Genomic DNA, 11,979 nt, shown 5'->3' on the forward strand with positions numbered 1-11,979 from the left:
AGTTGGAATCTAGAGCACATTGTCATCTTTGACTTGTATCTCTTTTCTTGGATCAGTTCTAATAAAATGACCATCCCGTTCCATCTCCTGTGTGTATTTTACCATTGCGTGGCAGTCCTTTTCATCACACTATTGAGTATGTTTCTGTTGCTGTTTTCTCCAATCGAACAATTGGGGTAAACAAAAAATCTAGATATCATTGAATACATTCCTCCATCTGTGCGTGAATTGATTGTGTGTGGTTGTGGTGGTTTTGTCCCTGGGTGTGTGAATGTGTTTAATGTCTGTGACACGCAAATGTATTGCAGGTATGTGTAAGGTGTGTGTGTGTGTGTGTGTCCATGTGTCTGCATGCCTGTATTATGCATGTGTATGTAGTGTGTGTGTGTGTGTACAGTGTGTGTGTGTGTGTGTGTATACAGTGTGTGTGTGTGTGTGTGTGTGTCTGTATGTAGTGTGTGTGTGTGTGTGTGTATACAGTGTGTGTGTGTGTGTGTGTGTGTGTATATGTGTGTATACAGTGTGTGTGTGTGTGTGTGTGTGTGTGTGTACAGTGTGTGTGTGCGTGTGTGTGTGTGTGTATACAGTGTGTGTGTGTGTGTGTGTGCGTGTGTGTGTATACAGTGAGTGTGTGTGTGTGTGTGTGTGTGTGTGTATACAGTGTGTGTGTGTGTGTGTGTGTATACAGTGTGTGTGTGTGTGTGTGTGTGTATACAGTGAGTGTGTGTGTGTGTGTGTGTGTGTGTATACAGTGTGTGTGTGTGTGTGTGTGTGTGTATACAGTGTGTGTGTGTGTGTGTGTGTGTGTGTGTATACAGTGTGTGTGTGTGTGTGTGTGTGTGTGTAACTGGCTCTGCTCTCTCCAGACTCCAGACTACCGGCTGTGTAAGAGTGAGCCAGAGCTCACCACGGTGTCGGAGGTGGAGGAGATCAACACCGAGGACAAGATGGATGCCGCGCTGGAGAAGGAGTCCGCCACCACAGGTGCGCTGGAGTCCCTGCTCCTCCTCCTCACCTCCTCTGGGGGGTCTCTGCGCCTCCTCCTCACCTCCTCTGGGGGTCTCTGCGCCTCCCGACTGAGCTCCTCTGGGACTGCAGCTGTAATTCTGGCCTCTTTTCTCACTGTCGTCCAGGGCCGGATATTCCCCCGGCGAACACAAAACGTTCTCGCGCTCACAACGCTGGCGGAACATTCCGCTAACATTCCGAGAACATTTTGTGTTAGCTGGGTCAGTTGGGCTCAGTGGCCTCATTGTTACATCATACACAAACCACGCAGTAGCACAGAATCCTCCCATTTAACCATTCTGTGGATTATTCTCAACCAAGCTCAGGAGGAAATAACACAAGCTAATGTTAATTACTGATAGACTCATCCCTTCACCAGAAACTCAAAAGACCACTCTCTTGTATAAAAATGTGGTTTAATTTCGATGTCATCTGCGGAGAGGAGCCCCTCCTCCTGAATCGAAATTTGAAATGTATAAATTATAAATAAATAAATTGTTTAGCTGATGCTTTTATCCAAAGCGACTTCGAATTGATTAGACTAAGCAGGGGACAGTTCCCCCTGGAGCAATGCGGGGGTTAAGGGCCTTGCTGAAGGGCCCAACAGCTGTGCAGATCTTATCTTATGACTACACCAGGGCTTGAACGACCAACCTTCCAGGTCTCAGTCATGTACCATAGCCACTAGGCTACAGGCTGCCCCGGTCATGTACCATAGCCACTAGGCTACAGGCTGCCCCAGTCATGTACCATAGCCACTAGGCTACAGGCTGCCCCAGGCATGTGCCTTAGCCACTAGGCTACAGGCTGCCCCAGTCATGTGCCTTAGCCACTAGGCTACAGGCTGCCCCAGTCATGTACCTTAGCCACTAGGCTACAGGCTGTCCCAGTCATGTACCTTAGCCACTAGGCTACAGGCTGCACCAGTCATGTACCTTAGCCACTAGGCTACAGGCTGTCCCAGTCATGTACCTTAGCCACTAGGCTACAGGCTGCACCAGTCATGTACCTTAGCCACTAGGCTACAGGCTGCCCCAGTCATGTACCTTAGCCACGAGGCTATAGGCTGCCCCAGTCATGTACCTTAGCCACTAGGCTACAGGCTGCCCCAGTCATGTACCTTAGCCACTAGGCTACAGGCTGTCCCAGTCATGTACCTTAGCCACTAGGCTACAGGCTGTCCCAGTCATGTACCTTAGCCACTAGGCTACAGGCTGCCCCAGTCATGTACCTTAGCCACTAGGCTACAGGCTGCCCCAGTCATGTACCTTAGCCACTAGACTACAGGCTGCCCCAGTCATGTACCTTAGCCACTAGGCTACAGGCTGCACCAGTCATGTACCTTAGCCACTAGGCTACAGGCTTCCCCAGTCATGTACCTTAGCCACTAGGCTACAGGCTGCCCCAGTCATGTACCTTAGCCACTAGGCTACAGGCTGCCCCAGTCATGTACCTTAGCCACTAGGCTACAGGCTACCCCACTCATGTGCCTTAGCCACTAGGCTACAGGCTGTCCCAGTCATGTACCATAGCCACTAGGCTACAGGCTGCCCCAGTCATGTACCTTAGCCACTAGGCTACAGGCTGCCCCACTCATGTGCCTTAGCCACTAGGCTACAGGCTGCCCCAGTCATGTACCTTAGCCACTAGGCTACAGGCTGCCCCAGTCATGTACCTTAGCCACTAGGCTACAGGCTGCCCCAGTCATGTACCTTAGTCACTAGGCTACAGGCTGCCCCAGTCATGTGCCTTAGCCACTAGGCTACAGGCTGCCCCAGTCATGTACCTTAGCCACTAGGCTACAGGCGGCCCCAGTCATGTACCTCAGCCACTAGGCTACAGGCTGTCCCAGTCATGTACCTCAGCCACTAGGCTACAGGCTGCCCCAGTCATGTACCTTAGCCACTAGGCTACAGGCTGCCCCAGTCATGTACCTTAGCCACTAGGCTGCAGGCTGCACCAGTCATGTACCTTAGCCACTAGGCTACAGGCTGCCCCAGTCATGTACCTTAGCCACTAGGCTACAGGCTGCCCCAGTCATGTACCTTAGCCACTAGGCTACAGGCTGCCCCAGTCATGTACCTTAGCCACTAGGCTACAGGCTGCCCCAGTCATGTACCTTAGCCACTAGGCTACAGGCTGCCCCAGTCATGTACCTTAGCCACTAGGCTGCAGGCTGCACCAGTCATGTACCTTAGCCACTAGGCTGCAGGCTGCCCCAGTCATGTACCTTAGCCACTAGGCTACAGGCTGCCCCAGTCATGTACCTTAGCCACTAGGCTACAGGCTGCCCCAGTCATGTACCTTAGCCACTAGGCTACAGGCTGCCCCAGTCATGTACCTTAGCCACTAGACTACAGGCTGCCCCAGTCATGTACCTTAGCCACTAGACTACAGGCTGCCCCAGTCATGTACCTTAGCCACTAGACTACAGGCTGCCCCAGTCATGTACCTTAGCCACTAGGCTACAGGCTGCCCCAGTCATGTACCTTAGCCACTAGGCTACAGGCTGCCCCAGTCATGTACCTTAGCCACTGGGCTACAGGCTGCCCCAGTCATGTACCTTAGCCACTAGACTACAGGCTGCCCCAGTCATGTACCTTAGCCACTAGACTACAGGCTGCCCCAGTCATGTACCTTAGCCACTAGACTACAGGCTGCCCCAGTCATGTACCTTAGCCACTAGACTACAGGCTGCCCCAGTCATGTACCTTAGCCACTAGGCTACAGGCTGCCCCAGTCATGTACCTTAGCCACTAGGCTACAGGCTGCCCCAGTCATGTACCTTAGCCACTGGGCTACAGGCTGCCCCAGTCATGTACCTTAGCCACTAGGCTACAGGCTGCCCCAGTCATGTGCCTTAGCCACTAGGCTGCAGGCTGCCCCAGTCATGTACCTTAGCCACTAGGCTACAGGCTGCCCCAGTCATGTACCTTAGCCACTAGGCTACAGGCTGCCCCAGTCATGTACCTTAGCCACTAGGCTACAGGCTGCCCCAGTCATGTACCTTAGCCACTAGGCTACAGGCTGCCCCAGTCATGTACCTTAGCCACTAGGCTACAGGCTGCCCCAGTCATGTACCTTAGCCACTAGGCTACAGGCTGTCCCAGTCATGTACCTTAGCCACTAGGCTACAGGCTGCCCCAGTCATGTACCTTAGCCACTAGACTACAGGCTGCCCCAGTCATGTACCTTAGCCACTAGACTACAGGCTGCCCCAGTCATGTACCTTAGCCACTAGGCTACAGGCTGCACCAGTCATGTACCTTAGCCACTAGGCTACAGGCTGCACCAGTCATGTACCTTAGCCACTAGACTACAGGCTGCCCCAGTCATGTACCTTAGCCACTAGGCTACAGGCTGTCCCAGTCATGTACCTTAGCCACTAGGCTACAGGCTGCCCCAGTCATGTACCTTAGCCACTAGACTACAGGCTGCCCCAGTCATGTACCTTAGCCACTAGGCTACAGGCTGCCCCAGTCATGTACCTTAGCCACTAGGCTACAGGCTGCCCCAGTCATGTACCTTAGCCACTAGGCTACAGGCTGCCCCAGTCATGTACCTTAGCCACTAGGCTACAGGCTGCCCCAGTCATGTACCTTAGCCACTAGGCTACAGGCTGCCCCAGTCATGTACCTTAGCCACTAGACTACAGGCTGCCCCAGTCATGTACCTTAGCCACTAGGCTACAGGCTGCCCCAGTCATGTACCTTAGCCACTAGGCTACAGGCTGCCCCAGTCATGTACCTTAGCCACTAGGCTACAGGCTGCCCCAGTCATGTACCTTAGCCACTAGGCTACAGGCTGCCCCAGTCATGTGCCTTAGCCACTAGGCTACAGGCTGCCCCAGTCATGTACCTTAGCCACTAGGCTACAGGCTGCCCCAGTCATGTACCTTAGCCACTAGGCTACAGGCTGCCCCAGTCATGTACCGTAGCCACTAGGCTACAGGCTGCCCCAGTCATGTACCTTAGCCACTAGGCTACAGGCTGCCCCAGTCATGTACCTTAGCCACTAGACTACAGGCTGCCCCTCTGTCATATAAATGTGTTTATCGATGAATTGAGCGGTGTATGAGCAGGCCTCTGACCGCCTGGCTTCCAGCTCGTTCTGCTGCTCGCTGCCGACCCTTGACCCTGTTCCGCTGTCTGTGCGCAGGGCTCTCCTTCCCTGTGGGAGTCGTGTCCCCCAGGACGAAGTCCCCCTTAATGGAGTCATCGAGCGTCACTTCCTACGTCACCCTGAGGAAGAACAGGAAGCAGGACCCCAGGGCGGTAAGCGTTTAGCCTGCGGGCAGAGGCTGTGTCTAAAGGCCCGTCCACACCATGAACTACAACTGTAACCATAACTATACCCATAGCAATGTGATCATCCACACCAAGAACTACAACTATAACCATAACTATACCCATAGCAATGTGATCATCCACACCAAGAACTACAACTATAACCATAACTATACCCATAGCAATGTGATCATCCACACCAAGAACTACAACTATAACCATAACAATGTGAACATCCACACCAACAACTACAACTGTAACCATAACAACATGAACATCCACACCAACAACTACAACTGTAACCATAACAACGTGAACATCCACACCAACAACTACAACTATAACCATAACAACGTGAACATCCACACCAAGAACTACAACTATAACCATAACGACGTGAACATCCGCACCAACAACTACAACTGTAACCATAACAACGTGAACATCCACACCAACAACTACAACTATAACCATAACAACGTGAACATCCACACCAACAACTACAACTGTGACCATAACAACGTGAATATCCACACCAACAACTACAACTGTGACCATAACAACGTGAATATCCACACCAACAACTACAACTGTGACCATAACGATAACCATAACAAAGTGCACATCCAACAACTACAATTGGTGGCCTCAGTGTTTAGGTCCAGAGTTTAAAGATGAGATGGACTCACTTAACCGACTCCTAATTAATTCCTTGTTGCGGAAACGGGAATTTAACTCGCCAAACGTGGTTTCCATCAGACCCGGGTGCTCTTGTACTGAATGTGATTAATCACGCTTCGCTGGGCACCCCTCTGTGTGCAGGTGCATTCATCATGTCCTGTGTGTGGGTCTCTGACTGCCGTAATTACATCAGTAGCAGACTCACACCCACAGTATTTCAGCACAGACGCGAGTCTGCACATTCATACAGGATGAAAATAATATGCTTTTACAGGTGAGAGCGAGTATCTTTACCGGGAAATGTTAAGTGCAATGGTTTTTTTCCCCATGAAAATACTTAAATGAATTTCATGGAAAAAATGGTCAAATTCATAATTGTTTTGAGTTCAACAACTTCTCTACGCTTCACTGAGCTTGTCTGGTGTCTGGTTCACCGATGAAATACAATGACCTCAAAAAGCATAAATTAATGTCTTATCGGACTTTTATGAATCACCAGATTTGGATGATTTTTTTTGATGTTTCTTTTTGTGTTCAGCACATTGTGTTGCAGATTTGTGTGTCATGTTTCTCTGTAAATGAAGCCTGAGTAAGGGCGGCATGGCTCAGGCAGTAAGAGCAGTCGACTGGCAGTCGGAGGGTTGCCGGTTCGATCCCCCGCCCCCTGTGTCGAAGTCTCCCTGAGCAAGACACCCAACCCCCAAATGCTCCTGACGAGCTGGTTGGTGCCTTGCATGGCAGCCAATCGCCGTCGGTGTGTGAGTGTGTGTATGAATGGGCGAATGAGAAGCATCAATTGCACAGCGCTTTGGATAACGGCGCTATATAAATGCCAACCATTTACCATTTACCATTCATGTCGTGTTTCTCTGTAAATGAAGGCTGACTGATTGATCTCCTTCATGTAGTGTTTCTCTGTAAATGAAGGCTGACTGATTGATCTCCTTCATGTAGTGTTTCTCTGTAAATGAAGCCTGAGTGACTGATCTCCTTCATGTAGTGTTTCTCTGTAAATGGAGGCTGAGTGACTGACGCGCTGGCTCTCCTGCGCCCCCTGCAGGACCGGCCCCGCAGTGCGGCGGAGCAGGCCTCAGTGGAGACAGGGAGGCCCAGGATGAGCGTGGAGGAGCAGCTGGAGCGGATTCGCCGGCACCAGGAGGGCACGCTCCGGGGCAGGAAGAAGCCCCCCGCCGCCGTGGGGGTGGGGCTGGAGAACTTCCGCACCCTGCAGGTACACTTCAGCGCCACCAGGGGGCGCTGCCGCCCCTGTTGCATGAGAAAGGGCTGACTAACCCTGGGCTGTACAGACGTGCTGAAATGGAGGTTAGAGCAACGCTAGCTTCCGCGATACGACGTCTGCACGAGAGAAACTGATCTTTCGGGGGGAACTTTTGAAGGGCGGGGAGTCAATTTCAGTGAGGAGGGGGATGACAAATGATGTGCGTGTAAAGGATACTGATTGGAGAGGAACGGAAAGTTGACAGACATTTGATCAACATACACGCCCACTAGTACCCAATGATGTAAAATCTAATTTATCCACAATTTATGTGGATTTATGTGTGTGAAAGAGTGTGTGTGTGCGTATGTAAACCCGGGAGGACTGTTCGGCTGGGCAGGTCTCATGCGGCTCCATTATGAATGCACGCTGCAGCAGGCAGGCCGCTGCGTGGGAGGGGTTAACGGGCTGTGCTGTGTGTCACAGAGCCGCCGGAGGGGCGACGGCAGCCCCACGGACATCCAGGACCTGCTGGCCTCTCTGCGCGCCAAGCAGAAAGAGCCGGAGCCACAGAGAGAACAGAAACGGGAGCAGGAGCCAGAGACACAACTGGAGCAGGGGCAGGGACCAGAGAAACAACTGGAACTGGAACAGGGGCAGGGACCAGAGAAACAACTGGGACAGGAAGAGAAGCAGGAGCTGGAAAAAGAACCGGAACAGAAACAGGAGCAGGGGCCGGAGAAAGAACAGAAACTGTTACAGGAGCCAGAGAAAGAACCGGAACAGGAGCAGAAGCAGGAGCCGGAAAAAGAACCGGAACCGGAACAGGAGCCAGCGAAAGAACCGGAACAGAAACAGGAGCAGGGGGCAGAGGTGGAACTGGACCAGGAGCAAGAGCCAGAGAAAGAACCTGAACAGTTGCAGGAGGCACAGAAAGAACAGACACAGGAGCAGGGGTCAGAGAACGAAGGTGAGCAGGAGGCTGTGAAGGAACAGGAACTAGAGAAAGAACAGGACCCTGAGCAGATGGAGGAACAGAAAATTGAGTTGATGAAAGAGGAGGAGCCTGAGCAAATGAAGGGACAGGAACAGGAGTCCGTGCCGGACCAGAACCCAGTGGAGGAACCGGAGCTGGAGAAGGAACAGAAACAGAATGAGGCACAGGCAGCAGAACAAGAACAAAAACCTGTGGAAGAACAGGAGTTGGTGAAAGACCAGAAACCGGAAGATGCTCCAAAAGAGGAACAGGAGCTGGACCATGTCGTGGAACGGGAACAAAATCCTGTGGACGAACAGGAGCTAGTAAACGAACAGAATCATGAAGATGAACCGAAAGAGGAGCAGGAGCTGGTTAATGAACAGAAGCGGGAAGATGAGCAAAAAGAGGAACAGGAGCTGGTTAAGGAACAGGAGCTGGAACATGGAGAGGAACAGGAACAAAATCCAGTGAAAGAACCAGAGCTGGCGAAAGAACGGGAACAAGGGAAGGAACCTGCGGAGGAACAGGAGCTGGTGGCAGTGGAGGAGTCTGAGCAAATGAAGGGGCAGGAACAGAAAGAACAGAAACCAGAGCAGGACCTGGCGGAGGAGCCGAAGAATGACCTGGAAAAAGGGACACGGGATCCGACGGAGGAACAGAAAAATACGGAGCGAGAAGAGCAAGTGAAGGAGGAGTCGGAGCAGAACCAGGTGTCTGTGAGCAGACCGGATCAGCGGAAAGAGCCGTCCGAGGAACCCAAGGACAATCCAGGGACAGAGGAGCAGGAGGAGGAGCAGGTGAAGGAGCCAGAGATTCTGACAGAGGCCAACATGGAGGTAGATCAGTGCTCCACTGAATACATATACACGCACACACACAGACACACACATGCAGATACACGCCCACACAAGCGTACACACATAGACCTGCGTGCACCCACACACATGCACACAGACACACACTTACACACACATACACACACACTGTAATTATGATGAAAAGTTCCTGGCTCACTCAGTGTGTTCTCACTGAAACATTGATGAAACTCGGTCTGTGTGAAGCATGCGGTCAGTGACCGGACTGTGTGTTATTCTCCCCTCAGCCTCTCCAGACCCCCCCCCAAATCCCCCCGCGAACCCCTCCCCAGCCCCAGGAGCTGTGCCAGGACCCAAAGGTGCCGGAGGTTCTGATCCGAGAGGAGGATGCGATCAAAGCCCTTGTGGTCAGAAACAGGTGCGCTGGGTTCAGCACACTTGTCAAACAAGTCCCCTAAAATCCATCCATCAAAAGAGTCCCTCAAATTGAAACTTGTACAATAAATCTAAAAAGGATTCCACAGATGTACTGTGTGTGTGTGTGTGTGTATGTTTGCGTGTGTTTGTGTGTGTATGTGTGTTTGTGTGTGTGTGTGTTTTCCTGTGTGTCTGTGTGTATGTGTGTTTACGTGTGTGCGTTTGCGTGTGTTTGTGTGTGAGTGTGTGTGCATGTGTGTATGTGCACATGTGTGTTTACCCGTTCCTCCGTGTGTTTCCCAGTGTGATGGTGCAGGTGTGTCTTTACCTGTTCCTCCGTGTGTTTCCCAGCGTGGTGGTGCAGGTGTGTGTTTACCTGTTCCTCCGTGTGTTCCCCAGTGTGGTGGTGCAGGTGTGTGTTTACCTGTTCCTCCGTGTGTTCCCCAGCGTGGTGGTGCAGGTGTGTGTTTACCTGTTCCTCCGTGTGTTCCCCAGCGTGGTGGTGCAGGTGGTGAACTCTAACCCCGAGGCCAGGCCCGGCGAGGTCACAGAGCAGGACCAGGGTCAGCTGATCAGCAGCTGTGAGCGGGAGAGAGCAGACGGTGAGAGGGGGTGGAGTCATTTCAGCAACGTAGCTTGAGAACTTTAGCTGCCTAATCCTTTATTCATACACACATTACTAACCAACCTGAAAAGCATCTATCTCTATTCTGCTTCAGATCCTGCTTTTGGTGTGGTGGTTCATTCAATAGCAATTGTACACTTTTTTATTGCATACTTTATTCTTCTTAGCGTTGTGTTTCCTAAAATGGTTTTACACACATATATATATATATATATATATATATATATAATCCTTTGTCATCAGATGTAACAACAATGCCCAAGACCCTATCTCTGTGGTATCCCTAGCACTTGAGATTGTACTTCCCTCTCAGGTCTTTCAGCGCACTTATCCCTGGTTCTGGGTATGCACTTTGTTGTATATTGCTTGGGATAAGAGCGTCTGCCAAATGCCTGTAATGTAATGTAATGTAATGTAACGTAATGATTGGACTCGGTCGGTGCTGAGCATGTTCAGTGTCTCACTGTGGCTAACGCAGGCTAACACAGTGCACGTGCAGGAGTGCTGATCTCCCTGTGGCTAACGCAGGCTAACACAGGCTAACACAGTGCATGTGCAGGAGTGCTGATCTCCCTGTGGCTAGCGCAGGCTAACACAGTGCACGTGCAGGAGTGCTGATCTCCCTGTGGCTAGCGCAGGCTAACACAGTGCACGTGCAGCAGTGCTGATCTCACTGTGGCTAACGCAGGCTAGCACAGGCTAACACAGTGCACGTGCAGGAGTCCTGATCTCCCTGTGGCTAGCGCAGGCTAACACAGTCTAACACAGTGCAGCAGTGCTGATCTCCCTGTGGCTAACGCAGGCTAACACAGTGCACGTGCACCAGTGCTGATCTCCCCGTGTCCTCTCTGTGTTTGCAGTGAAAGGCCTGCCTTCTCTCCCCCTGTGTCCAGCCCCCCCATCTACACCCCCCCAGCTGACTGAAGGGTCCCACTTCATGTGTGTGTAGACCCCCCCCCCCTCGGTAAGAGACCCTACTCCCCCTCCTACAGCCCCCAAAACACTGGCCTCATGGACCGGCTGATGTGCTGCACCAACCACAAAAAGTATTTTAGTATTTTAGTATTTTAGTTTCCCTCAAATAAGACCATTTCAATTGACAAGCAGAAAGTAACTTAAAATAAGCTAATATTTTATACTGTCGAATAAGGCTAAAACATTTGAAAATATTTATTTTTCACAGTATGCTTTAAAAGAACTGGATCGTGTATATACCCAGTATTGTTCACAGAGTTATATTCTTGGTGAGAGAGAGAGAGGGAGAGAGAGGGAGACAGAGGGAGAGAGCGAGAGAGAGGAAGAGAGAGAGAGAGATACGGCTCCAAAACAATTGCGTATCTGACCCAGGTCTGGGTAGGAGACTCTGACTCTACTGTAGGTGTGTTCTCCCATCGCTGTGTACAGGTGAAGGCCGGCTCGCTGGTGAGTGCCTTCATCAAAACAAATCAAGTCACATTGATTTATATTATGATGTCACAGTAGGCTTCACAGCATACACCCCCCTCTCTCTACAAAAGCAAGCGTAGGGTAGCAGTGTGAACGGAAACCTCCTGGAGTTTCATACAGACAGTATTGCTCAGGATGCAGCAATGCAATTCCTGTCTCTGTCGGAGTTCCCCGCCAGGTTTAGATCTGTCTCCTCCATAAGTACACACACTGAGCTAAAACCTTCACCAGAAAGAATATTTTCATATGGTAATGTGCATTCTACCAACACATTATCAACACATAAATATATTTCACATATAAAACACATATTTTTCGGGCGGCACCGATGGTGCAGTGCACTGCCACCTCACAGCAAGGAGGTCCTGGGTTCGAATCCCCGTCGGCCGGGGCCTCTCTGTGTGGAGTTTGCATGTTCTCCCCGTGTTTGCGTGGGTTTCCTCCAGGTACTCCGGTTTCCTCCCACAGTCCAAAGACATGCAGGTTAGGCTGATCGGAGAGTC

The 11,979-nt window shown here is 51.2% G+C and overlaps 1 protein-coding gene across 1 annotated transcript in view; it reads left to right on the forward strand.

Annotated features, from left to right (window-relative positions):
* Positions 1 to 11,022, forward strand: part of LOC133118851 (pleckstrin homology domain-containing family A member 5-like) — a 94,542-nt gene extending 83,520 nt beyond the window's left edge. The window contains exons 23-29 of the mRNA XM_061229107.1: positions 867 to 984; positions 5,167 to 5,282; positions 7,036 to 7,206; positions 7,681 to 9,009; positions 9,276 to 9,406; positions 9,901 to 10,007; positions 10,891 to 11,022. Coding sequence (XP_061085091.1) covers positions 867 to 984; positions 5,167 to 5,282; positions 7,036 to 7,206; positions 7,681 to 9,009; positions 9,276 to 9,406; positions 9,901 to 10,007; positions 10,891 to 10,979 — 2,061 coding nt within the window. The 3' untranslated portion in view covers positions 10,980 to 11,022. The remainder of the gene's footprint in view (positions 1 to 866; positions 985 to 5,166; positions 5,283 to 7,035; positions 7,207 to 7,680; positions 9,010 to 9,275; positions 9,407 to 9,900; positions 10,008 to 10,890) is intronic.
* Positions 11,023 to 11,979: the final 957 nt, after the last annotated feature.

This window comes from Conger conger, chromosome 19 (genome assembly GCF_963514075.1).
Source record: "Conger conger chromosome 19, fConCon1.1, whole genome shotgun sequence".
NCBI classification, from domain to species: Eukaryota; Metazoa; Chordata; class Actinopteri; order Anguilliformes; family Congridae; genus Conger; species Conger conger.